Raw genomic sequence first — 25,932 nt, forward strand, 5'->3', positions numbered from 1 at the left:
GCTCCCGTAATACAGAGAACACTCATTGAAAGTCATTGATAAAAAAATAAATAAATAAATAAATAAAAAAGCGTGGGGGTCCCCCAAATTCAATTACCAGGCCCTTCAGGTCTGGTATGGATATTAAGGGGAACCCTGCCTCAAATTTAAGAAAAAAATTGACGTGGGGTTCCCCCTAAAAATCCATACCAGACCCTTTATCCGAGCACGCAACCTGGCAGGCCGCAGGAAAAGAGGGGGGGACGAGAGAGCAGCCCCCCCTCCCTCCTGAACCGTACCAGGCCACATACCCTCAACATTGGGAGGATGCTTTGGGGGTCTGTGACCCCTCAAAGCACCTTGTCCCCATGTTGATGAGGACAAGGGCCTCATCTCCACAACCCTGGCCGGTGGTTGTGGAGGTCTGTGGGCGGGGGGCTTATCAGAATCTGGAAGCCCCCTTTAACAAGGGGACCCCCAGATCCCGGCCCCCCCCCCTGTTTGAAATGGTAAGGGGGTACAAAAGTACCCCTACCATTTCACAAAGAAAGTGTAAAAAATGGTTAAATAAAACAAACACACTTTTGAAAAATTCCTTTATTAAAAATAAAAAAATAAAAAAAAAGATTCCAGCGGCGGTAATCCACTCTTGCTATCCAGCGACGGACGGTCATCTCTCCAGCGATGTCTCATGTCATCCAGCGCAGCGAATATACATCCTTCTCCTGTCTCCGTGAAGGAGACACTACAGACATTCCGGCGGCCTGACGTTTCTTATATACGGTGGGCGGGCCCCCCTCTGATGTAACGGAAACCTGCCTGTGTTACATCAGAGGGGTGCGGGGTCACCCATACGTCACGGGGAACCCCGGGTTTCCCCTTGCGTCAGAGGGGGGCGGGGTCAGGTGACGGATGGCCCCGCCCACCGTATATAAGAAACGTCAGGCCGCCGGAATGTCTGTAGTGTCTCCTTCACGGAGACAGGAGAAGGATGTATATTCGCTGCGCTGGATGACATGAGACATCGCTGGAGAGATGACCGTCCGTCGCTGGATAGCAAGAGTGGATTACCGCCGCTGGAATCTTTTTTTTATTTTTTTATTTTTAATAAAGGAATTTTTCAAAAGTGTGTTTGTTTTATTTAACCATTTTTTACACTTTCTTTGTGAAATGGTAGGGGTACTTTTGTACCCCCTTACCATTTCAAACAGGGGGGGGGGCGGGATCTGGGGGTCCCCTTGTTAAAGGGGGCTTCCAGATTCTGATAAGCCCCCCGCCCACAGACCTCCACAACCACCGGCCAGGGTTGTGGAGATGAGGCCCTTGTCCTCATCAACATGGGGACAAGGTGCTTTGAGGGGTCACAGACCCCCAAAGCATCCTCCCAATGTTGAGGGTATGTGGCCTGGTACGGTTCAGGAGGGAGGGGAGGCCGCTCTCTCGTCCCCCCCTCTTTTCCTGCGGCCTGTCAGGTTGCGTGCTCGGATAAAGGGTCTGGTATGGATTTTTAGGGGGAACCCCACGTCAAATTTTTTCTTAAATTTGAGGCAGGGTTCCCCTTAATATACATACCAGACCTGAAGGGCCTGGTAATTGAATTTGGGGGACCCCCACGCTTTTTGATTTATTTATTTATTTTTTTATCAATGACTTTCAATGAGTGTTCTCTGTATTACGGAGCCGACAATTCATTATAGCCACGAGTGATTTTAAAGGACTTTTTTTCCTGCATAAATGACACTTTGTGCAGGGACAGTTCTAAGCACGGGAAACATGCGCCCCTTCACAGGCATACTATAGACAACCCCCCCTACGAAATTTAAAGGAATATTACACTTTTATTGTTTCACTTTAATCATTATTAAAATCACTGCTCCCGAAAAAACGGCCGTTTTTAAAACTTTTTTTTGCATTGATACATGTCCCCTGGGGCAGGACCCGGGTCCCCAAACACTTTTTAGGACAGTAACTTGCAGAATCTTTTCTCTCTGTCAAATCTTTTTTCTCTGTCGAATATTTTCTCTATATAATCTTGGACTAATAGAGGTAAGGTTAGGCACATTCGACCACAGGTTCTATAGACAGATTGTTATTGTCAGAGTCATGTCGAATCTCCTATTCTATATCGAACTGTTGTAACAATGAAAATGAAAATAAAGCATTTATTTATGTCGGATCTTTCGTTTTTCGGATTTTGTGCTTTCGTTATCGTTTGTCAAAACGAAAACGAAAATAGCTGAAATTCGGACGAAAATGCATTCGGACGAAAACGAATGCACATGTCTAGTTTCTAGTGTGGGTCTTCACATGGATCCCGGAAAGGTCTCAGCCATTACCAACTGGCCCCTTCCCGCTAGCCTCAAGGCCACACAGCGCTTTCTTGGCTTCACAAATTATTATAGGCAGTTCATAAGGAATTACTCTTCCATTGCTGCGCCTATTATCGCTTTGACCAAGAAGGGTGCGAATGCCAAAGAATGGCCTTCCGAGGCTGTCTCTGCGTTTCACGATCTGAAACAGGCCTTTGTCTCTGGACCCCTCTTGAGGAGACCAAATCCTGAGTACCCATTTTTTATTGAAGTAGACGCTTCTTCGATGGGGGTGAGAGCTGTGCTTCTTCAGGACTTTGAGAAGAAACGTCAACCATGTGCGTTCTTCTCCAAAAAATTTTCTCAGGCAGAGAGAAATTATGCCATTGGTGATCGGGAACTTCTCGCAATTAAATTGGCGTTGGAGGAGTGGCATCATCTCTTGGAAGGTTCCCCTCACTCCATAACGATCTTTACTGATCATAAGAATCTACAGTACCTACAGAATGCTAAACGTCTGAACCCCAGACAGGCCAGGTGGAGTCTCTTCTTTTCTCGTTTTAAATTCACGATTACGTACAAACCTAGTTCCTGCAACGGTCGAGCTGATGCGCTCTCTAGGTCATTTGACACTTTGGACGAGGAGTCCAACCCTGATCCTGAGCCGATCATTCCTACCTCTTGCATTGTTGCCCATTCTACCACCCTGGAATCAAAAATTCCTCCTGGTAAGACCTTTGTTCCCACGGAGCTAAGAACTAAGATCCTTCGTTGGGGACATGATTCCAAGGTGGCAGGTCATGCTGGGTTCCTCCGATCCTTCCTGCTTATCAGTCGTCACTACTGGTGGCCTAATCTCCGCTTGGATGTTAACGACTATGTTAAGGCTTGTCACGTCTGTGCTCAGTCTAAATCTTCCACTCAAGCCCCTGCTGGTCTTCTCATGCCCTTGCCCATTCCTAAGGAGCCCTGGTCCCATATCGCCATGGATTTTATCACTGATCTTCCACTATCGGAGAATAATACGGCCATTTAGGTAGTAATCGATCGGTTCTCCAAGATGGCTCATTTTGTTCCTCTTCCTGGTCTTCCTTCTGCCTCTGCCTTGGTTCCCATTTTTGTACGAGAGATTTTCCGCCTTCATGGTGTTCCTTCTCATGTCGTCTCGGACAGGGGTGTGCAATTTACTTCTCGTTTTTGGAGAGCCTTTTGCAAATCCCTCGACATTACCTTGGATTTTACCTCTTCTTATCATCCCCAATCCAATGGCCAGACTGAGAGAGTTAATCAGGAGTTGGAGGTCTTTCTCCGTACCTTGGTCTCTGCCCATCATGATGATTGGGCATCACTATTACCGTGGGCTGAGTTCTCCCACAATAATCATGTTAACGTCAGTTCTCAGAAATCACCCTTTGTCACTGTTTTATGGAAGACATCCTCAGCTTCCTCTTCCTATGACTTGTTCTTCTGACACTCCAGCTTTGGCTACTGTTCAGGAATCATTCAATTCCATGTGGGCTGACGTTCATGATTTCCTCCAGAAAGCTGCCAACAAATTCAAGAGTTTTGCTGACCGTCTCAGGCGTAAGCCACCTTCTCTTCAGCCAGGAGACTGGCTCTCCACCAGGAACATCAAGCTCTGGGTTCCTTCCCTTAAATTTGCCCCAAGATTCATTGGTCCATACACCATAATTTCTAAACTGAATCCGGTTTGTTTCAAGCTCCAGATTCCCAAAAGCCTCAAAATCTCTAACTCCTTCCATGTTGCCCTTCTAAAGCCTTTAGTCCTCAATAAGTTCTCCCGTCCTCTCTCTACCGTAGCACCGGTCTCTGAGGATGATCAGGAGTACGAGGTTAGCCAAATTTTGGATTCCCGACTCTGTAGAGGCATTCTCCAGTACATCGTGCACTGGAAAGGTTTTGGTCCTGAGGAGAGGTCGTGGATTTCGGCTTCCGAGGTCTTTGCACCTCGTCTGTTGAGGAAGTTTCATTTGAAGTTCCCCTCTAAACCTGGTCCCAGGCGGGGAAGGGGGAGGCCTCGTAAGAGGGGGGGTACTGTCATGGTTATGCAATAGAGTTCGTCTGCTTACCCGTCTGCATGTGTTCATTTCTAGAGACCAGCTGAGCTTCACCTGACTGCTTTTATATCCTTCCTCTGGCATGGCTCCACCCTAGCTCCTATCAGACAACTCTATATTAACCTTTGCACTGCTAGCCTATCCTGCTGATCAACCTTTGTGTGTTAGCTTCCTGTTTCCTGCCGTGTGTTCTGCTACTGTTTTCCGTTACCGACTTTGGCGTGTTTTGACTATCCCTGTTTGCCTGTGACCCTGACCTTTTGGCGTGTACCCAACTATTCTTGCCTGCTTGCGGCCCCGACCTTGGCTTGTCCCTCATCATCCCTATCCTCCTGTTGCCTACTGTGGGTGTGAGCTGGGGGTCGCGACCTGGAGCCAGTTGCAGCCAAGTCCATCCTCACCACTCGAGGCTCTGGTGAACACCTGCTGGCTCTTAGACTCCGCGCCCCAGGGAATCTCACGCTCTAACCCCAGTGGGATTTGTCCCCCGTCTGCAGCAGTCAGCCGTAGGGTCCACAACCTTGCGGTGCACCCCTAACCCTACGGGGTGCATCTGTCACCTGGGCTCTAGGTGACCTGACACTGTGCCCTTGAAATGTCCTTGAAGAGTGTGTAGCAGTGTCAGAGAGGTTACCTAATTGGTCGTGGTGCTGGCTGTGCTGGTGTGCGTCGATGTGCGACGGTGCACGCTCGCGCACATGTTCCTGTGCGTGCTGTGGTGCGTGCCGTTGTGCGCCCGCGCGCGCTCCTGTTGGCGAAGGTGAGCGCTGTTGTGTGTGCTCCTGGTGGCACTGGTGTGCGCGCTGGCGTGAGGGTGTGTTCCCTTATGCGCACACTTGTGAATGTTGCCGTGCGCAGTGTTTGGCGCCAATCGGCCTATTTAGGTCTGACGCATACTCCATTCAAGTGCTGCCTGATCATCAGCTCCTCCGTTTCTTGCTCCATTGCCTGTATCTACATTCCTGTATCTCCGATCTCCTGACGACCCGGCTTGCTCTTTGGATACCCCTGATCTTCATCTGCCCCTGACCTCGCCCTGTTCTGACCTCGCTCCTGCCTGATCCTATTGTACTGTTGCTGCCCGCCTATTGCCGAATCCTGCTTGTACCTGGACCCGCCAGCTCAGCTCCTGCTCCGCACCCAATTGCCTGTGTTTCAGCCTATGCACCTGCTGCTTCGGGGGTTCATCCAACTTCCAGCTCCTGGGCCCTCCTCATAGGCTCTCATACCACTCCGTACTCTCAGCCACCTGTCTACTCTACCAGGGGTTGTGAGTCGGACACGTACGGGAGACTACCCTCTGCCCAAGCGGACTCACCGGTCTGCTAAGTGGAAGTCTGACAAGCAGTGAGTCAAAAAATGGTTGTTGGCCGTTGTTGGGGGCGTACTACGATATGAAGGTATAGGTTTCCCCATCTATGGCGCCCAAAACTAGGATGGATCGACCTCGGGGATCTGTGACTACCTTTGTCTGGGATAATTTGATGTGTTTGATGAAGCAAATGGCTACGCCCTTAGTCTTGTTATCTGAGGAGGCCAAAAATAATTGTGGCTAGTGCTGGTGTAAAAAGGAGGGTCTAAAGGTGGCAGGGAAGTGTGTCTCTTGTAAGAAGAGAATGTCAGCCTTTATTGTACTGTTGCTGCCCGCCTATTGCCGAATCCTGCTTGTACCTGGACCCGCCTGCTCAGCTTCTGCTCCGCACCCAATTGCCTGTGTTTCAGCCTATGCACCTGCTGCTTTGGGGTTCATCCAACTTCCAGCTCCTGGACCCTCCTCATAGGCTCTCATACCACTCCGTACTCTCAGCCACCTGTCTACTCTACCAGGGGTTGTGAGCCCGACACGTACGGGAGACCACCCTCTGCCCAAGCGGACTCACTGGTCTGGTAAGTGGAAGTCTGCCAAGCAGTGAGTCAAAAAATGGTTGTTGGCCCTTGTTGGGGGCGTACTACGATATGAAGGTATAGGTTTCCCCATCTATGGTGCCCAAAACTAAGATGGATCGACCTAGGGGATCTGTGACTACCTTTGTCTGGGATAATTTGATGTGTTTGGAGAAGCAAATGGCTACGCCCTTAGTCTTGTTATCTGAGGAGGCCAAAAAGAATTGTGAGTAGTGCTGGTGTAAAAAGGAGGGTCTATAGGTGGCAGGGAAGTGTGTCTCTTGTAAAAAGAGAATGTCAGCCTTCATGTCATGATACATTTGGAATATTTTTCTGCGTTTGATCAGGGAAATGAGACCCTGCGTGTTGTAAGTGATAATTTTTGAAAATGGTGGATGGGGGTTGTATGTCAACCATGGATCAAAGGGGAGAGTATCTCAAGCCCGGTATAGATCCTACCTTCTCTCATTGATGATACCGAAAGGAGTGACCATTCCAGAGGATGAACCAACGCCCTGGCCCTGGATTGGATAGTTTGGAAATTCCGGGTCCACCTGGAAGGCAGAACGAAGGAAGTAGAAAAGGAAGAAGGAAAGAAAGAGAAGAAAAAGAAAAATGATTAAGCGTAAGGATTTCAGCAATTGGTATTGGCTGAAAAAGCACGGTAACATGGGGCCCCCAGGTCCTCTCCACCCCCCCCCCCCCCGGGGTGGATACGGACCTGCCAGCACCCTCCTCATAACCTGAAAGATCAGGAGCACTCAGAGTCCAAGTCTCCTATTCCTCCCAGAGAGGCAAACTATATGCCCTCTGAGAATAGTAGAGGTGCACTTGACCTACCACGGTCCTTTCGCTAGTAATAAACAGTGACATTACAAAATAAACAAAACACCCTTGAAATGAGTAATATGTGATTCAAAATCCCACACCGTGACTCTCCACCCCAGGCTGTTCCCCCGAAGCATCGCCTGTAGTCAACGGGAGACCCTGGGAGAGACCGGTCCCGAATGGGGAAAATAAATTGCTTCAAAGCCCACCTTGGGATCCCCCCCTCCCGACCTTATGGTCCAGCTTGAGAGTGCCCGATATGGAGAAGGAGCTGAATAGAATATGTGTGGCCAGAGGCAAGCGACATCTTGATGGGAACACTACAAGGCTCTGCATACGTTTTTGGAGAGAATGGCATATAATATGGGAGAAACAGATATAATTAATTCAAGAAGCAACTCTGAAACTAGGAACAATTAAAGTCTCACTCCTGGGCTACTTGACTTGACCCCACTGCCCCGACCTACTCCCAGAAGAGGCATCTATCTTGTCGTTCTGCCGCCCAATATAAGGGAGGAGAGACCACTAAGACTCTAAGGAGGTGTGCACCAGGGAAGAGCGGATCTCCAAGGGGTATGGGATAAAGCCTGGATCGAGGGAGAAGGGAAACCCTAAGCCAGGGCCCTGGGTTATGGAAGTGGACAGACCAGTCAGTCATGTCAGCAATGCGTTCTTAGACCTCTTGTAGTGTTACAACAACCAGTTGGGATGCAGGGGGCTAACAGGAGGTGGTCCTTATGATGACGAGGAGGGTCCCTTGTTGGGTGGAGAGGGAAGATGTTCCTGCGAGAGTAGGCCAAGGTGAAGAAGTAGGCATTTGCCCTTCACAAAGTATGAGAAGCCATATCCTTTATTGCGATAGGAAAAATTCAGGCAGAGAGGGAACAACCATCTGTACGCTATCTCCTTCTGTTGTAGGACTTGGAGTAGTGGTTTAAGCGATCTTCTTCTTTTTTGCATTGTGTAGGGTGAGAGGTCAGCAAATATCTGGACCGCATGACCCAGTAAAGTGAGAGCCGAAGAACCTCTTGATTTCCTCATCACCTCCTTCACCAAATAAAAATGAGGTTTGACTATAATGTCCCTGGGACGTCCGTCGGAGCGGGGGGGCTGTAATGCCCTATGAGCTCTGTCCATTTCCAGGTGGCTGTCAGCAATGTCTGGGATGAGGCCCGTGACGAGGGCCTTGACTGCTTGCTTGATGTCTTTCACGGATTCAGGGAGTCCCTGTATCCTGAAATTGTACCATCTGGACCTGTTCTCCAGGTCATCGATCTTTGAAAAGGTAGTTTTCAGTTGGTCCTGTATGTCTTGGATCCTGGCTGAATTTTGATTTATTCTAGCAACAGACTGATCAGCCTTTTTTTCTATGACATTTATCCTCAGCCCCAGCTGCTGCAATTCCGCATGAATGCATGAGGTGATATGGGCTGCATTCTGTGCTAGACCCCTGGACAGCATCTGTGAGAAGGCAGCTATCATAGATGGGAAGACAGTGGGGGCTGGAGCATTGACACAGTCTTCCCAGCCTGAAAAAGGATCATGCATAGGGGTTGTGGGGAGCCCTGGTAACGATCTCCCCAGCAGAGATTCAGTGGATGTGGGAGAGGGCGCCATAGTCAGTGGGGAGCTTTCTGTATCTGGAGAGGACGGGAGCTACGTCCTGGTCCACTATGGACTCATCAGCTGGATAAACCACCACATATAACTGCAACAAATCTTGGAGGACATCGTTAATGAACTCCTGGAAAACTGCCAGAGTATTACAAAGGCCAAAAGGTATTACGAGATAGTCATAATGACCTGATCTGGTATTAAACAGTTTTCAACTCGTCGCCCTCCTTAATCCTGACCAGATTGTATGCCCCTCTCAAATCAAGCTTCGTGAAAACCGTTGCTCCCTTGAGGTGGTCAAATAACTCCATAATCAACAGAATGATGGGATAGGCATTCTTAATCATGAAACAATTGATATCCCTATAATCGATACAAGGTCTCAGTTCACCATTCTTCTTCACAAAAAATAAACCAGCACCATCAGGAGATGAGGATTTGCGGATGAAAGCTTGAGAAAGTGTGTCTGCAACATACTCCTCCATGGCCTTATCCTCCAAGACCAACAAAGAGTAAACCACGAGGGGGTATGGCACCAGGTTGAAGGTCAATTGCTCAATCATACGACTGGTGTGGAGGCAAAGTACCGGCTTGACCTTTGTCAAAGACATTGCTAAAATTGCATTACTCCTGCGGCAGGGAGAAGAGTGAAGAGGTGCACAGGACCTTGGCTACCTTCTGGAAGCATGACTTACTGCATTGTGATGACCAGGAGAGAACATCAGCACAGAGCCAATCAAAAGTAGGGTTGTGCCTCTGTAACCAAGGATAACCAATAACCAGTGGAAACTTGGAAAATAACTTGGAATTGGATTATCTCATGGTGTAGAGGTCTCCCGTCAAGACCCTCAATGGCAAGTGGAATGTCACGCAGCTGCAGCGGAATCGAGTGGTTTGATACAAAGGCAGCATCAATAAACAGGCCTGCAGGCACAGAGTCTATTAGAGCCTGTATGTCGATGGATGACTCAGCCTAAACCCCAGGGGCTTATCTTTCTGGGAAACTGGAGACAAAATGCCACCTATGTTCTGTCCGTGACAGGACCTCAAGGTTTGGGCGTTCCCTGGACGGGTAGGACAATATTTCAAATAGTGACCAGCCTGGCCACAATAAAGGCACAATCTCTCCCTCCTCCTAGGGGCTCTCTCATCCACAGACAGATGCTTGATGCCCAAGTGAATGGGTTCATCTTCACAGACCAACTCGGTACCAGAAGGCATGGGAGGTGAGGGAGGCAAAAGTGGAACTGCAAAGCTCGGAGACAAATGTACAGGAGGCTTGCGCCAGCGCTCCTTAAATGAGTCTTTCTCTGAGTCTGGAGTCAATGAGGATGGCAAATGTGATCGACCTCTCCAGCTCAGTGGGTATATCTCAGGCTGCTATCTCATCCTTGATGTTATCCGAGAGACCACGAGAGAAGGCAGCCACAAGGGCCTCATTGTTCCAAGTAGAGGTCGACCGATATATCGCCCGGCCGATATATCGGCCGATATTTGCCGTTTTTTAAATCGGCATCGGCCGATTGTGCTGGTAAAAAGCCGATATAGAACTGCAGCGGGACTTTGAAATGACTTCTGTAATAGAAGTCAGTGTAAGTTGCCATAGAAACGTCTTCCTCCTCTCTGGGCTGCCAAGAAAAGAACAAAATGATACAATGTTTACACTTATGAATGAATGAACTTATCTCAGTGTGTAGAAGTTCTCAGTTTAACCATTTAAAGACTAAATCTTTTCTGACACTTGTTGCTTACAAGTAAAAATCCTGTATTTTCTGCCAGAAAATCACTTAGACCCCCCTAAAAATTATATATATTTTTTTAGCAGAGATCCTAGGGAATAAAATAGCGGTTGTTGCAATATTTTATGTCACACTGCATTTGCACAGAGGTCTTTCAAATGAATTTTTTGGGGAAAAAAATACACTATTTAAAAAATAAAATAAAAACAGTAAAGTTAGCCCATTTTTTTTTTTTTTTGTCCAAAAGTTTTGACTACCTGTTTTTATTTAATATATAGTTTTTTTTTTTTTTAATCTAAATCATACATACAAGTAAACTGATTGGAGGTTTGTTTTGTTTAATAAATGTTTAAATGTAAGAAATTTTCTGTATCACTTATGAAGACTGCTTTCATACTGGAGCGGGCAGGCGTTGATGGTAAAACGCAAGTTTTAGCGGCTCTTTACCATCATTTAAGCGGTGCTATTTGGCTGCTAGTGGGGCACATCTAACCCAGCTAGCGGCCAAGGAAGAGGTTAAATGCGCCCATGAAGCACTGCTGCCAAATCGCATTGCATGCGCTTCGGCAGTGGTGCCCATTCATATCAATGGGCAGGAGTGGTGGAGGAGCGGTATACACCACTCCAAACGTGCTGCTTGCAGGACTTTTTTTTAAGATCCTGCCAGCGCATCGCCTCCATGTGAAAGCACTCTGTCTTTGACACAGACTGCAGGGGAGCCATTTTGCAGGCACTTTACAGGTGCTATTTTTAGCCCAAAAGCGCCTGAAAAACACCCCAGTGGGAAAGGTGTGTTAGATCAAGGGGGATTAAAAAAAAAAAAAATAAATAAAAAAGGAAAAAAATAAATAAATAAAATAAAATCGGCCTAACATATCGGCCCAAAAAAATCGGCATCATATATCGGCTATCAGCCGCCATGATTTCTAAATATCGGCATCGGCCAGAGAAAAACCCATATCGGTCGACCTCTAGTTCCAAGCAACCTCTGCTGCCAGAGTACGGAATTCAATGGCGCAGTTCTCATACTCTGTTTGATGGACATGAGGCTCTTAGCAGAAGAAGCGGAGCATGCGGGAATGTCAAATATCCTTTTGAAGGAAGCCACAAATTCTGGGTAACTCAGGACCACAGGTTTTTGCGTCTTCCATAGAGGGTTTGCCAGGGCTTTTTCACAAAGCAAAGATATCATGAAACCTACTTTGCTTCTGTCTGTGGGAAATGCCTGGGGAAGCATCTCAATGTAGATATCTCAACCTGGTTGAGAAACCCTCTGCATTGAACTGGATCGCCGCCAAATCTTTGGGGAAGTGGAGAGAAACCAGACATGCCTCTTATAAAGTTAATACTCGAGGCAAGTTCCTGCACAGAGACTGGAGCAGCAGCAGGGACGTCCTGCAACACAGGTTGTACCGGAGCAGCCATAGTGGAAGATTCCAGGTGAGCCGTGCGATTCAGGAGCGTTTGTAACGCCATGGCAAACTGATCCATGCAATGATCCTGGTCATCCAATCTGGAAAAAATATTACCAACAAGTGGACTGATTGCATCTTCTGAATTCATGGCCTTCGCCTACTGTCAGAAACCATGAATCAGACTGAGACAGAATTACAGTTAATCACACTTGTTTAATACTAATAAAAAGGCGTAGAGTAAGCGTAGTCAACACATAGCCAGAGTTCATTAACCAGATGGGGTAGTCAGCCAATGCCAATGTCAGAGAGCCAGAGATCAACGTAGTAGTACAGCAAGCAGGATCAGGAGACAGAAGGGACATCAGCCGAGCAAGTCTTCAACAGGAACGCAGGAGAGTCTCTGAAATGTGACTAAAGGTGAAGGCAGAGATAAAGTTAGCTGGATGGCTTTAAGTAGCCAGGACTAATGAGCAAATCATCAACAGCTGAGTCACTATGGAGAGAAAGGAGCTGGCAATTAGCCGACAGCTGAGCAGCCAGCTCAGAGAAGGAAGGGCTGAGCCCAGCCCTGACACGCCCCTTCTGGTGCCATGGACTGGTGCATGCTGGGCAAGTTACATCACAAGGGGTGGGGCCACCAGGTAATGTTGCCAGGGACCCTCACAACCTGCAGTCCCCCACCACCACAGCCCACGGTTGTGGGGAAGAGACCCTTGTCCCCATCAACATGGGGACAAGGAGCTTTGGGGTGGGCGGGCAGAGCCCCATCTTCCCCAAATCACCCCCCCATGTTGAGGCCTGGTATGGTTCAGAAGGGGGTCTGCTTGCTCTCCCCTGCCTTTCCTGACCTGCTAGGCTACATGCCTAAATAAGGGCCTGGTACACTTTTATTTTATTTTTTTCTATTGATGGCTGTTTTTTTTCAGCTGTCAGCGGGGGAAAACCATAGAGAGCTGACTCATCGGTTGTTAAGGACGCAGCGGCCAGCTTCCTGGTCCCTCTCCTTAACAACCAGCTTACATTGCACCCAGATTGAGCAAAGCTTTGCCCACAGATTGCATTGTACAGCGCTCAGTAAATTGAAGAGTGCTTGGCAGGGATAACACTTGGTGAAAACCCTGCAAATTCAGGTGTTCAGGAAAAGGTGAACCGTTCGCCCCAACATGCTTGTGGTAACTTACCGCATGATTTCATGCATTATTTTAAAATATATAATGCATGCAAGTTTATAATGAGAGTATCTTTGTGAATTTTTATCGTTGTGAGATATATTGCAGCATACTCAAATGCGATAACATATCGCTTAGTGGATTGGGCCCCGTGTCTTGTACCTAGTAGCCAGGAGTTTCCCTGATTTGTTGTTTTGTGCAAGATAGCGGATCTTTAGGGATGGAAGGTATTTATCATGCTGCTGGACCATCAACCCTTTGAGTTCAGTACGGAGTTTAGTCAAGTGACCACAGTAACGTCTGGGGAGGTTTTGTTTTTGACTTCCAGATTTTGGATAATAGTCAAGTTTGGGGCCCCATCGAATGGGTCATGCTGGGTTGATGTCACAAATTGGATAAGGCCACCCTGTCATGTCATTTGGTGGTCCTGCACCTTAAGTATTTAGGAATTGGATGGTGGTGGCAGCGTATGGTGTGATTGATGCTGGATCTACACTGGGGGACTTTTTGTTTCGTTTTAACTACTTAAAGACTGCCCGCTGCAGTTGCACTGTGGCAGGTTGGCTCTCCTGTGTGAACCGCCATCATTGTTCATCGGCTCGTGCAGGCGCTGTTACGGCCTGCCCGTGGGTTGGGTGGACTTGATGTCCTCCGGCAACCTGCGGTCACAGTGAGGAAGGGCAGAATGGGGATCTTGTCCTTGAAATTTTAAGCTTCTATAAGCAAATAATTTATTTGCGCTTAAAAGCACAAATACAGCTCCCTTTATATAATGCCTGGAAAAGTGTGCTTGAATATCTCCAAGTAACACAGACAGACGCTGGTATCACATTGAGCTTAGCAGAATCCTGCAATAAAATGATCTACTGCTTTATTTATACTGTAAACATGAATAACAAAGGAAGATGGCGGCTTCAGAATCAGCCAAACACTTGTGTATGCTTTCAAAAGAATCAATCACACACATGTATATATTCAAATAGAATTCCAGTAATGACGTCTGCAGATGGTCATGTTGAGAGACATGCGGCCAGCCCCCTATTTGAACACTAACTACAAGGCTCTGAATACGATCATGTGCACATTCCCACCGCTACCAATGATATGAGTCATACACTATCATGGCTCGATGGGCCATAATTTTTGTATGGTTATGCTATGGTTCCCATGTATGCAGATCTGCCTAATAGGAACATTAATGCAGTCAACATGAAGTGGTGAGTCTCTTGGGGAGGCATGAACGAACATCCTTAAAAGAGCAAACAGATCTGCTGTGTCCACGGAAAGGTTTCTGCAGTCAATGGTCTTCCACCAACATCTGTATGTGTGAATATGCTCACGCAATTGTCAGTTCAATTAACGCAGTGCCGTATCGTAAATAATGGCCTTGTTATTAAGGGGGCAAATCCTTCTGGTCCTGCTCGCTTTGTCCCTCCTCTTTCCTGACCTGCTGGGCTGCATGCTTGGATAAGGGTCTGGTATGGATTGGGGAACACGCCGTTGTGTGTTTTTTTTTTTTGTTTTTTTTTAATGCTGTCATTGTCTTGTTTACATTCAGCTGTCAGCAGGGAAATCTGCTGACAGCTGATGAGTCATCGGTTGTTAAGGACGTGGCACCCACCTGCTCCTTAACAGCCAAAATGCAAACAAAAAACACATAAAAAATGCATCAAAAACACATGTTCAGAAATGCAAAATGCAACGGAAAACTGCATCAAGCTCAACCACATAGATGTGACCTGAGCCTTATGCCGCGTACACATGATCAGATTTTCCGGTAAACTAGGTCCGACTGGATTAGTCCATCACACAATCCGATCGTGTGTGGGCTAGTCCGATCGTTTTGGGGGGGGAAGTCCGACGGACCTAGAAATAGAACATGTTTCAAATCTATCTGACGGACTCAAGTCCGACGGACTAAAACTAGGGAAAATGGTTGTCTGTGTGCTGGTCCGACGGACCAAATACGATGCAAGGAAAGCTATTGGCTATTTGTTCTGTTTCCATCATCACGTTCAAAACGAACGGACTTTCGACCGGACTTAGTCATGTGTGTTCATTCTGAAAGTCCATCGGTACTCCTCCAAAAGTCCGTCGGGAAGTAGTAGTTTGCCGGAAAGGCCAATCATTTGTACGTGGCATTAGTCTTGTAAAAGCTCCAGTCTATTACAATTAGAAAAATATATGGTTTGACAAACAATGGAAAACCGGAGCAATCGGTGAAATAATAACAAATTGTAATAATATAATATATTTGTTATGACATTCTACGCCTTTACATGTCAATATTGGATACCGTGTAATCTTCTATTGTTCTATACTTTCTTTTATTTCACTACTTACTCTGTTAATCTTTGATATGTTCTTTCCTTTGTTACCCTGATTACTTCCCTTACTGATAATCTGCTAAGTATATATCACAACATGTTTGTCTGTAATTCCTTCATTTATAATCTTCTTCTCATTGAGGTTTGTGAATATGGAAGTGATACACAAGAGACGTGTTCTGAACGCTTTCCTTCTTCCTTCTCCTACATGACTTTCTTCTTATGCCACACTTTGTTACCGGACTCTTTTGTATTTTGTTTGCTGGACTTGTAAAAGGTTTTAATAAATATCTAATATAAAAATAAATCCTCTTTATACCGATGTTATACACACTTTCATATATATTTTCTTATTATAATGGTATTTATCTATATTTTGGGGATGTGAATATATGTCTATATGGTTCAGGGATCCCTAGTAATTGGTGCGTAATACAATCATTGATTTATAGATGTGATTAATTAGAATTACCCAAAAATGGAGGTTTATATGAACAATGATGTGACTCCTGTATTTCCCATTTCAACACCTTTTTAAAAAAAAATGGTGTAATTTTTTTTCCTATTACAAGGAATGTAATGGGGAAAAAAAAAACATGGCAGGACCCCTTAAATATGAGATCTGAGGGTCAAAAAGACCTGAGATCTCATATTTACAGTAAAATGCAATAAAAAAAATGTCATTTAAAAAAAAAAAAAAAGGCCCCTTAATAGCTATGGGCAGAAGTGACGTTTTGGCGTCGCTTCCGCCCTGCAATGATATGGAGATAGGGGGCCATCTTGCCCTCACTAGTCTCCATGTCAAGTCAGAAGAAGGACCTGATCGCCTCCGCCACTGCCAACAGCTCAAGTAAGTGGTGGAGAGCGTGGCAGGATGTATATCTATAAAAACTGGTCTATCTATGACAGACACATGTTGAGTGATCTCTCTCTCTCTCTCCCCCTCTCTCTCTCTCTGTCTATATATATATATATATATATATATATATATATATATATATATATATATATATATATATATATATATATATATATATATATATATATATATATATATATATACACAGTGCCTTGCGAAAGTATTCGGCCCCCTTGAACTTTTCAACCTTTTGCCACATTTCAGGCATCAAACATAAAGATATAAAATTTTAATTTTTTGTGAAAAATCACCAACAAGTGGGACACAATTGTGAAGTGGAACGAAATCTAAACTTTTTTAGCAAATAAAAAACTGAAAAGTGGTGCGTGTAAAATTAATCGGCCCCTTTACTTTCAGTGCAGCAAACTCACTCCAGAAGTTCAGCGAGGATCTCTGAATGATCCAATGTTGTCCTAAATGACTGATGGTGATAAATAGAATCCACCTGTGTGTAATCAAGTCTCTGTATAAATGCACCTGCTCTGTGATAGTCTCAGGGTTCTGTTGAAAGCGCAGAGAGCATCATGAAGACCAAGGAACTCACCAGGCAGGTCCGTAATACTGTTGTGGAGAAGTTTAAAGCCGGATTTGGATACAAAAAGATTTCCCAAGCTTTAAACATCCCAAGGAGCACTGTGCAAGTGATCATTTTGAAATGGAAGGAGTATCAGACCACTACAAATCTACCAAGACCTGGCCGTCCCTCTAAACTTTCAGCTCAGACAAGGAGAAGACTGATCAGAGATGCAGCCCATGATCACTCTGGATGAACTGCAGAGAACTACAGCTGAGGTGGGAGAGTCTGTCCATAGGACAACAATCAGTCATACACTGTACAAATCTGGCCTTTATGGAAGAGTGGCAAGAAGAAAGCCCTTTCTCAAAGATATCCATAAAAAGTCTCATCTAAAGTTTGCCACAAGCCACCTGGGAGACACACCAAACATGTGGAAGAAGGTGTTCTGGTCAGATGAAACCAAAATCAAACTTTCTTGATCATACATCACGGGACACAGGAGCTTCATTACATAGTGGGTTATATAGGCACCTCTGGTGATTGGACACTGGTTGACCCTAATTAAGGAGAATTCCTCCCCTGTATAACCCCTCCCATCCGGGAGGCACCTCAGTTTTTTCGCCAGTGTCTGGTCGATGGTCACGTAAAACTTAGCTCTATGCGGGTCCCGGCGAGGGCCGAAGGGCTACAACAAACCGGATCCATACCTCGGGCCGATATTTGACTCCCAAGATGGTATGGTACCCGGGCCTCGTCTGCCGAAGACACAAGGTTTTGCCTGTAAGTCCTCTCCATTGGAAGACTGGACTCTGGGACAACCAGACTTGGGGTACTGTTTACTCAGGGCGCCCGTAAGTTTCTGGCAGAGTTTTTTACAAGGCCCAGGTAGGAGGATCTTTTCGTAAGAACCCCAGATACGCCTGAAGGTTGGCTAACAATACCCGCCGTGATGGGTGAAGGCTGGAATTGGTCTGAACACAGCAATTCCTGCGGCGGGGATCAGGTATGGGAAGTCATCCTATATATTTAATATATGAATGGATTTCTTCATTATGAGTAGTTGTATGTCTTACCTGGTTTCCACCACTTGAGGGAGTAAGAGCAGCCTGATGCATACTTACATGCCTTTCAATACAAACACGCTCAGTGAAATGCCTGGTTCTCCCAGCTACTCACGTCTCCTTGCAGTCCCTGCCACAATAAAGGTAAAAAAGGGGTCCCACGCAGATCAGGGGGTCCCATGTCACTCCTTTTGGGTTCTCCTCCCCCCCCCCCGGATCCCGCAGTCCTCGTGCACCGGGCGCGCTCCCGGCCTAATGGGGAAGGGGGGGGGGTGTGGTTGCCAGCTGTGCACAATCAGGTGCTCAGTGCTGCAGTGCAGGCGCCAAAACGGCCGTTTTAAAAGCCCAGAGCATCAGGGGACTGTAAGGTGAGACACAGGAGCTGTGGGCTGTAAGCATCCGTGGGATTGGATCCAGGCGAACCTTAAGACACCTACTCGGCATCATATTGTGCAGTTAAGCTTATATTGATTTATTGTGAGACTTTAAGCACAACAAAGTGATTGCATTTTACACTAGTAACTCTGCTTTGTAGCTCAGTACTATGTCTCCTCGTAAGAGGGTTTCAGGGGCAGGTAACAAAAGCACTGGCAAATCACCGCCTAGGTCCAGGGGTTCCAAAAGTGCATGCAGATTACCATCCCCCTCTGCAAGAGTGGAGCCTGCATCTCAAGACGAGTCAGTGCCCCTTTCAGGCTTTGCAGCCTCTCCTAATGTCGCAGCCCCGGTCTATGTCACTGAGGACTCCCTTAGGGCTTCATTGGAGAGTTTTGAAGGGAGGATAATGAATTTTATTTCTGCTTCCCTAAAAGATAGCAGAAAAAGGGGTAGATCCCCTCCCTCTGCTGAAATCCCTCTCTCAGACAGTTGCTCTGAAAATGAGGAGAGATCCCTATCTTTAGAAAGGGATCATGAGCAGTCGGATCAGTCAGAGGATGAGGAGTTAGTCCCCTCCTCCCAGGCACTCAGAAAGCAGGTGCAGTATTACACTGAATTGGTGCGTACCACGTTCAGAATGCCGGCTGCTGAAGTCGCTACATCCTCTGTCTCTTCCCTGGGAGTCAGGAAAGCCCCACAGACTGCTTGTTCCTTCCCAATTCATCCTTTAATGGCTGACTTGATGTATGAGGACTGGGGACATCCCGATAAACTGTTTACTCCTCCCAAGAGGTTTTCTATGAATTATCCCGTGGAGGAAAGTTTCACCAAGAAATGGGGGGCCCCATCTGTTGATGCGGCTATCTCTTGTGTGAATAAAAACCTAACTTGTCCTTTGGATAATGCGCAGGTATTTAAGGATCCAGCTGACAAAAGGCTGGAAACCTTGTTAAAAGCCTCCTTTTCCATGGCCGGCGCTGTGGTGCAACCTACAGTCGCAGCCGTGGGGTTGTGCCAGTTCCTTAAGGAACAGGTCAAACAAATGTTTGAACTCCTCCCCAGCGAGGAAGTAGAGAAATATGCAGAGATGCCTCACATCCTATGTTTCATAATTGATGCGATTTTGGATTCTGTCCAACAAGCATCACGTTTGTCCCTCATGTTGGTACACATGCGTAGGGCTCTATGGCTAAAAAATTGGGCCGCTGAGATGTCATGCAAGAAGCATTTGGCTGGGTTCCCATTTAAAGGGGAGCGTTTGTTTGGAGAAGAATTAGATAAATTCGTCCAAAATATTTCAGGAGGTAAATCTACACTCCTTCCAGTCAAGAAGAGTAAGCGTCCCTCATTCAGGCGTACTCTTTCTCCCGAAGCGTCAAGCTCTAAACAGTGGCGACGGCCTTCCCAGCCCTCCGCTGCTAGAAAGCCTCAGGGCCGAGCCCAGGCACAGAAGAGGACTTGGGGGCGGAAGCCTGCCAAGCAAACCTCCAAGACCTCCCTGTGAAGGGGCGCCCCCGCTCGGCCGAGTGGGGGGAAGGCTCCTGCGGTTTGCAGGCGCCTGGCGGGAGGAGATTCAGGACAAATGGGTGATCTCTTCGGTATCTCTGGGCTACAGGCTAGAATTTCAGAAGATTCCACCCTCTCGTTTTCTAAGGTCAAGGATCCCCAAGGATCCGATAGAGCGTAAACCGCTACTCCTGGCCTTAGATCAGTTACTATCCCAAGGTGTGATAGTAGAGGTGAGCCCGAAAGATCAGGGTTCAGGTTTTTATTCGAATCTCTTCACCGTTCCAAAACCAAACGGAAGTGTCAGACCTATCTTGGATCTGAGAGACTTAAACCGGTTTCTACACATCCAGACCTTCCGGATGCAGTCTATACGCACTGTGGTTTCCTCCCTGCAGGGAGGAGAATTCATGGCATCAATAGATATCAGAGATGCATATCTCCATGTGCCAATATTTCCCGCACACCAGAAGTTTCTAAGGTTCGCGGTAGAGCAGCGCCATTTTCGATTTGTGGCCCTGCCGTTCGGCCTAGCTACGGCCCCCCGAGTCTTCACGAAGATTCTAGACCCTCTCTTAGCAACTTTAAGAGTTCAGGGCATAGCCGTCATGGCTTACCTGGACGACTTGCTTCTCGTAGAGAGAACTACAACGAGCCTAAGTCGCAGCGTCACCAAAACGCTAGAACATCTGGGCCGCCTAGGTTGGATTATAAACCTAGAAAAGTCGTCTCTGCAACCGACCACCAGGTTGGATTACCTGGGTCTCATTATCGACACCGCTCAGGGCAGGGTGTTCCTTCCAAGGCCAAAGGCCTTGGCCATTGGAGATCTGGTGCGCCTAGTTCTGGGCAGAAGATCTCCCTCTATTCGCCTATGTATGAGACTATTGGGAAAGATGGTCGCCTCATTCGAGGCTGTCCCATTTGCCCAGTTCCACTCAAGGCCCCTGCAAAGATGCATCCTTGCGATTTGGAACAGGAAGCCCCAATCTCTGGATCTTCCTATGCGTTTATCCCCCCGGGCACGCAAGAGTCTTGTTTGGTGGTTACAAACCAGAAATTTGCTAAAAGGCAAAACTTTTCTTCCCCTATCATGGAAGATTGTCACAACGGATGCCAGCCTGACAGGCTGGGGAGCCGTATTAGAGGGAACATGCTCGCAGGGAAGATGGTCTGCGACCGAAAGTCTGCTGCCCATAAATATCCTGGAGATTCGGGCAGTTTACATGGCACTCAGAGAGTGGTCTCACAGACTGCGAGGTTTCCCGGTTCGGATTCAGTCCGACAATGCCACCGCGGTGGCTTATATCAATCACCAGGGCGGTACCAGAAGTCTGGTGGCCCAAAAGGAGGTGAATCGCATACTTGTCTGGGCAGAAGAGCATGTTCCGTGCCTCTCTGCAGTCTTCATCCCAGGAGTGGAGAATTGGCAGGCGGATTATCTCAGCCGCCAGCAGTTGTGCCCAGGAGAATGGGCTCTGCACCCCGATGTATTTCGAGACATATGTTACAAGTGGGGCACTCCAGACGTGGATCTTTTTGCGTCCAGATTCAACAGGAAACTGGACAACTTTGTGTCAAGGACAAGAGATGCACTTGCTCAGGGGTCAGATGCTCTGACGGTTCCCTGGAATCAGTACAATCTGATCTATGCCTTCCCCCCGAACCCGCTACTGTCACGGTTCCTGGGAAGGGTCAAGAGGGAGGCGAAGTCGGTCCTTCTAGTGGCCTCGGCTTGGCCCAGGCGATCATGGTTCGCAGAAATCATGAAGCTAGCAGTGGGCAGGCCATGGACCCTCCCTCTCCGGCCAGATCTGCTCTCGCAGGGCCCCATTTACCATCCTGCTTTACGCAGTCTGAATTTGATGGTCTGGCTGCTGAGACCCACATTTTAAAAGGCCGTGGTCTTTCGGGGCCAGTCCTTTCCACTCTGGTCAATGCCAGAAAGCCGGCCTCCAGGCGTATCTATTACAAAATCTGGAGGGCATATGTTTCCTGGTGTGAACCCAGGAGATGGCATCCCAGAAGGTATGTCATTAGCAGATTCTTGGCCTTTCTCCAATCAGGCCTTGAATTGAATTTGGCCATAAGTACCATCAAGGTGCAGATTTCGGCCCTGTCGGTCTTTTTTCAAAGACCGCTTGCATCACATTCCCTGGTACGGGCCTTTATCCAGGGGGCTATGCGGATAAGACCGCCAGTCAGACCTCCGGTATGCCCATGGGATCTGAATTTGGTTCTCTCGGCCTTAGAAGCCCAACCATTTGAACCTTTGCATCTTGCTTCGTTAGTCCTCTTGACAAAGAAGCTAGTCTTCCTAGTAGCCATATCCACGGCTAGAAGGGTATCAGAATTGGCAGCTCTTTCTTGTAAAGAGCCCTATTTAATTATCCATAAGGACCGGGTGGTTATGCGTCCCAATAGGTCCTTTCTACCTAAGGTGGTTTCAGGTTTTCATCTGAATCAGGATATAATCCTACCATCCTTTTTTCCAAATCCTCAGTCCATAGAGGAAGAGTCCTTACACACTTAGATGTGGTTAGAGCAATCAGTCTTTATCTTCAAGCAACTGCTCAGATAAGAAAAACTGACTGCTTATTTATTCTGCCAGAAGGCCCTAGAAGGGGTCAGGCAGCGTCAAAGTCCCACTCTCTCGAGGTGGATCAGACTGGTTATTTCTCAGGCCTATAGCTTAAAGGGGAAGATTCCTCTCTTTCAGGTGAAAGCGCACTCTACTAGGGCTGTCAGTGCTTCTTGGGCAGTGCATCACCAGGCCTCCCTGGCTCAGATCTGTAAGGCTGCGACTTGGTCATCAATCCACACATTCACCAGATTCTATCAGGTGGCTGTCAGAGGGCAAGAGGATATCGCCTTCGGGCACAGTGTACTGCAGGCTGCAGTTTAGGTCCTCAGGTCCCTGGCGGTCTATGTTTATGATCTGTGTCTCCCTCCCCTCAACCTGAGCATTGCTATGGGACATCCCACTATGTAATGAAGCTCCTGTGTCCCGTGATGTATGATCAAGAAAATGGGATTTTTATATACAGCTTACCTGTAAAATCCTTTTCTTGAGAGTACATCACGGGACACAGGGCTCCCGCCCCTCTTGGGTTTTACGTGGTTCTTATTGCTTTGCTACAAAACTGAGGTGCCTCCCGGATGGGAGGGGTTATATAGGGGAGGAATTCTCCTTAATTAGGGTCAACCAGTGTCCAATCACCAGAGGTGCCTATATAACCCACTATGTAATGAAGCTCCTGTGTCCCGTGATGTACTCTCAAGAAAAGGATTTTACAGGTAAGCTGTATATAAAAATCCAATTTTTTGCCCATAATGCAAAACGATATGTTTGGCGTAAAAGCAACACAGCTCATCACCCTCAACACACCATCCCCACTGTCACACATGGTGGTGGCAGCATCATGGTTTGGGCCTGCTTTTCTTCAGCAGGGACAGGGAAGATGGTTAAAATTGAGGGGAAGATGGTTAAAACTGAGGGGAAGATGGATGCAGCCAAATACAGGACCATTCTGGATGAAAACCTGTTGGAGTCTGCAAAAGACCTGAAACTGGGATGGAGATTTATCTTCCAACAAGACAATGATCCCAAACATACAGAAAAATCTACAAAGGAATGGTTCACAAATAAACGTATCCAGGTGTTAGAATGGCCAAGTCAAGGTCCAGACCTGAATCCAATCGAGAATCTGTGGAAAGAGCTGAAAACTGCTGTTCACAAACGCTCTCCATCCAACCTCACTGAGCTCCAGCTGTTTTGCAAGGAAAAATGGGCAAGAATTTCAGTCTCTTGATGTGCAAGACTGATAGAGACACCCCAAGCGACTTGCAGCTGTAATCGCAGCAAAAGGTGGCTCTACAAAGTATTAACGCAAGGGGGTTGAATAATTTTGCACGCCCCACTTTTCATTTTTTTTATTAGTTAAAGTTTCAAAAATCCAATAGATTTCGTTCCACTTCACAATTGTGTCCCACTTGTTGGTGATTCTTCACAAAAAATAAAAATTTTATATCTTTATGTTTGAAGCCTGAAATGTGGCAAAAGGTTCAAAAGTTCAAGGGGGCACTAAAATATATATATATATATATATATATATATATATATATATATATATATATATCTTATAAAATGATTATCTATTTGGATACAGGTATAATTCGGGTACATCCAATGAATATTTGTTTATCTAAAAACATGTGTAAATTCTTATACAGTTATAATCACAATTATGTTTTTCATAATACTAATTCATTGCTAAAACACTTCTACTTATAATCACACTTTCATATATATATTTCTTATTATAATGGTATTTATCTATATTTTGGGGATGTCAATATATGTCTATATGGTTCAGGGATCCCTAGTAATTGGTGTGTAATACAATCATTGATTTATAGATGTGATTAATTAGAATTACCCAAAAATTGAGGTTTATATGAACGACGTGACTCCTGTATTTCCCATTTCAACCTAATTGTCTTGAGACAACACATGTAATATGTGGATTTTCGTATATACGGTCACAGCTTGTCTTATAATCATGATGGGTATCTAAACACAATTTTTCCTTTGTACTAATAGTAAAATATGATATCCCTCCTTCTAATATATGTGTATTCATGATGCAAAATATACACAGGTTTTCAATGTTTCTTCACAGCGTCTCAAACAAACTGAACATTTTGGAGACAATTCCATTATTTACTTTTCTAATAGAGGTGTCTTATTTGTCCTGTTGGGTTAAACCTTCACTTCGTATCTTAGGCTGGGTTCACACTGCTGCGGGGGAGATCCGGATGTGATTCGCACCGCATTGCAGTGCAAATCACATCCGATCTCCGTAGCGATGCGAGTTCAGCCATACAGATAGTATGGCTGAATTCGCATCGCTCCCGCAGCAAACTCGCACGGGACCCTTTTTTTGGTCCGCAGCAGAATCGGATCGCATGGGTGTTCACACCATGCGATCCGATTCCTGTGCGAGTGTGCAGATCGCACTGCGATATGCGGACTGATCTGGGGGTGTCATTAACATATCATTGACACTCCCAGCAGTTCGCATAGGGCAGTGTGAACTGCCGGCGGGAGGCATGCGATGCGGGAAAACGCCGCGGATTTGCGGCGTTCCCGCATCGCTATGGTGTGAACCCAGCCTTAGTCATTGTCTTTGAGACCATCTGAGCCCATACTGAGGTTGACTTTAAGATATCTATTCATTCTCTGATAAATAGGTTTATTTACCCAAGCCTTCCTTGAATTAAACGTTTTTCTGGCTTCAATCTGAGTCATCCTGAGACTTTTGTTTGTCGCAGCCCAGCTTTTCAATGGGTCATATAAATAAGTCACCTAATTCTGATGGGAGGGGAATTGTTCTTTTGGGAGCAAAATTTATTATTTCTTCATAAATTCACAACACACTTTTATCTTAAACCCGACCACTCACTGAAGAAGAGGATACCAGGGTTATGGAAGCTAGCTCGCTGCTGCCATAACAATGATATTCCTCTTCAAACAGCCAATGTATAACATTGGTGGGCGGTCCGGAAGTAGTTAAAGTGTACTGTACACCTTTCCCCGACAAAGTGGCCACTAAAGAGCCACACAATGTGTTTATGTTTTAACCTGTTTTTATGATGAATAAATACCGAGCTTCCTGAAGAATCCTCTTGGAAGCATATTATTAGTGAATGGAGGTCTCTGCTGACCACACACAGCTTCCATTTTGGGGCCTTCTCCTTTTTATCACCTGACCTCTCTGTAGACATCTTACTGGCTTATACTTTGGAGCTGATTAGTACCAGTCTTGGCTATGAATGAAACAGATTTATGGAGGTGACACCTAATAATACAAGTCTGTATAAATTGTGGCCCTAAACAGGGTAGGATTATTTTGTGACCCCGATATACCAACTAGATGAATGCAGAGTAGAAGGTTCTGATTGACCCTCACATATATAGGTTGTAAATGACAGAAATCCATCCAAGTCTAATACTTTCTAATTGAACAACCAGTAAGCCATTTGTTATCCACAGAAGGAAACAAATTCTCCTCATTGGTTCCATTCATCGCACTACAAATGAGTTTATTATTCTTTGTGGTCCTTCCAGGTGATGTCATCTCGGATCATCTCCTGATGTCATGGCGACCTCTTCCTCCTCATCCTCCTCCTCACAAGGTATGACTGCT

At 46.3% G+C, this 25,932-nt stretch overlaps 1 protein-coding gene across 1 annotated transcript in view; it reads left to right on the plus strand.

The window, feature by feature from the left end:
• The window catches only part of LOC143962517 (NACHT, LRR and PYD domains-containing protein 3-like), a 49,821-nt gene that overhangs the window by 12,821 nt on the left and 11,068 nt on the right, over window positions 1–25,932 (plus strand). The window contains exon 2 of the mRNA XM_077471792.1: window positions 25,854–25,921. Coding sequence (XP_077327918.1) covers window positions 25,885–25,921 — 37 coding nt within the window. The 5' untranslated portion in view covers window positions 25,854–25,884. The remainder of the gene's footprint in view (window positions 1–25,853; window positions 25,922–25,932) is intronic.

This window comes from Lithobates pipiens, unplaced genomic scaffold (genome assembly GCF_037356315.1).
Source record: "Lithobates pipiens isolate NorthernLeopardFrog02 unplaced genomic scaffold, aLitPip1_a1.2 Scaffold_8, whole genome shotgun sequence".
Classification (NCBI taxonomy): domain Eukaryota; kingdom Metazoa; phylum Chordata; class Amphibia; order Anura; family Ranidae; genus Lithobates; species Lithobates pipiens.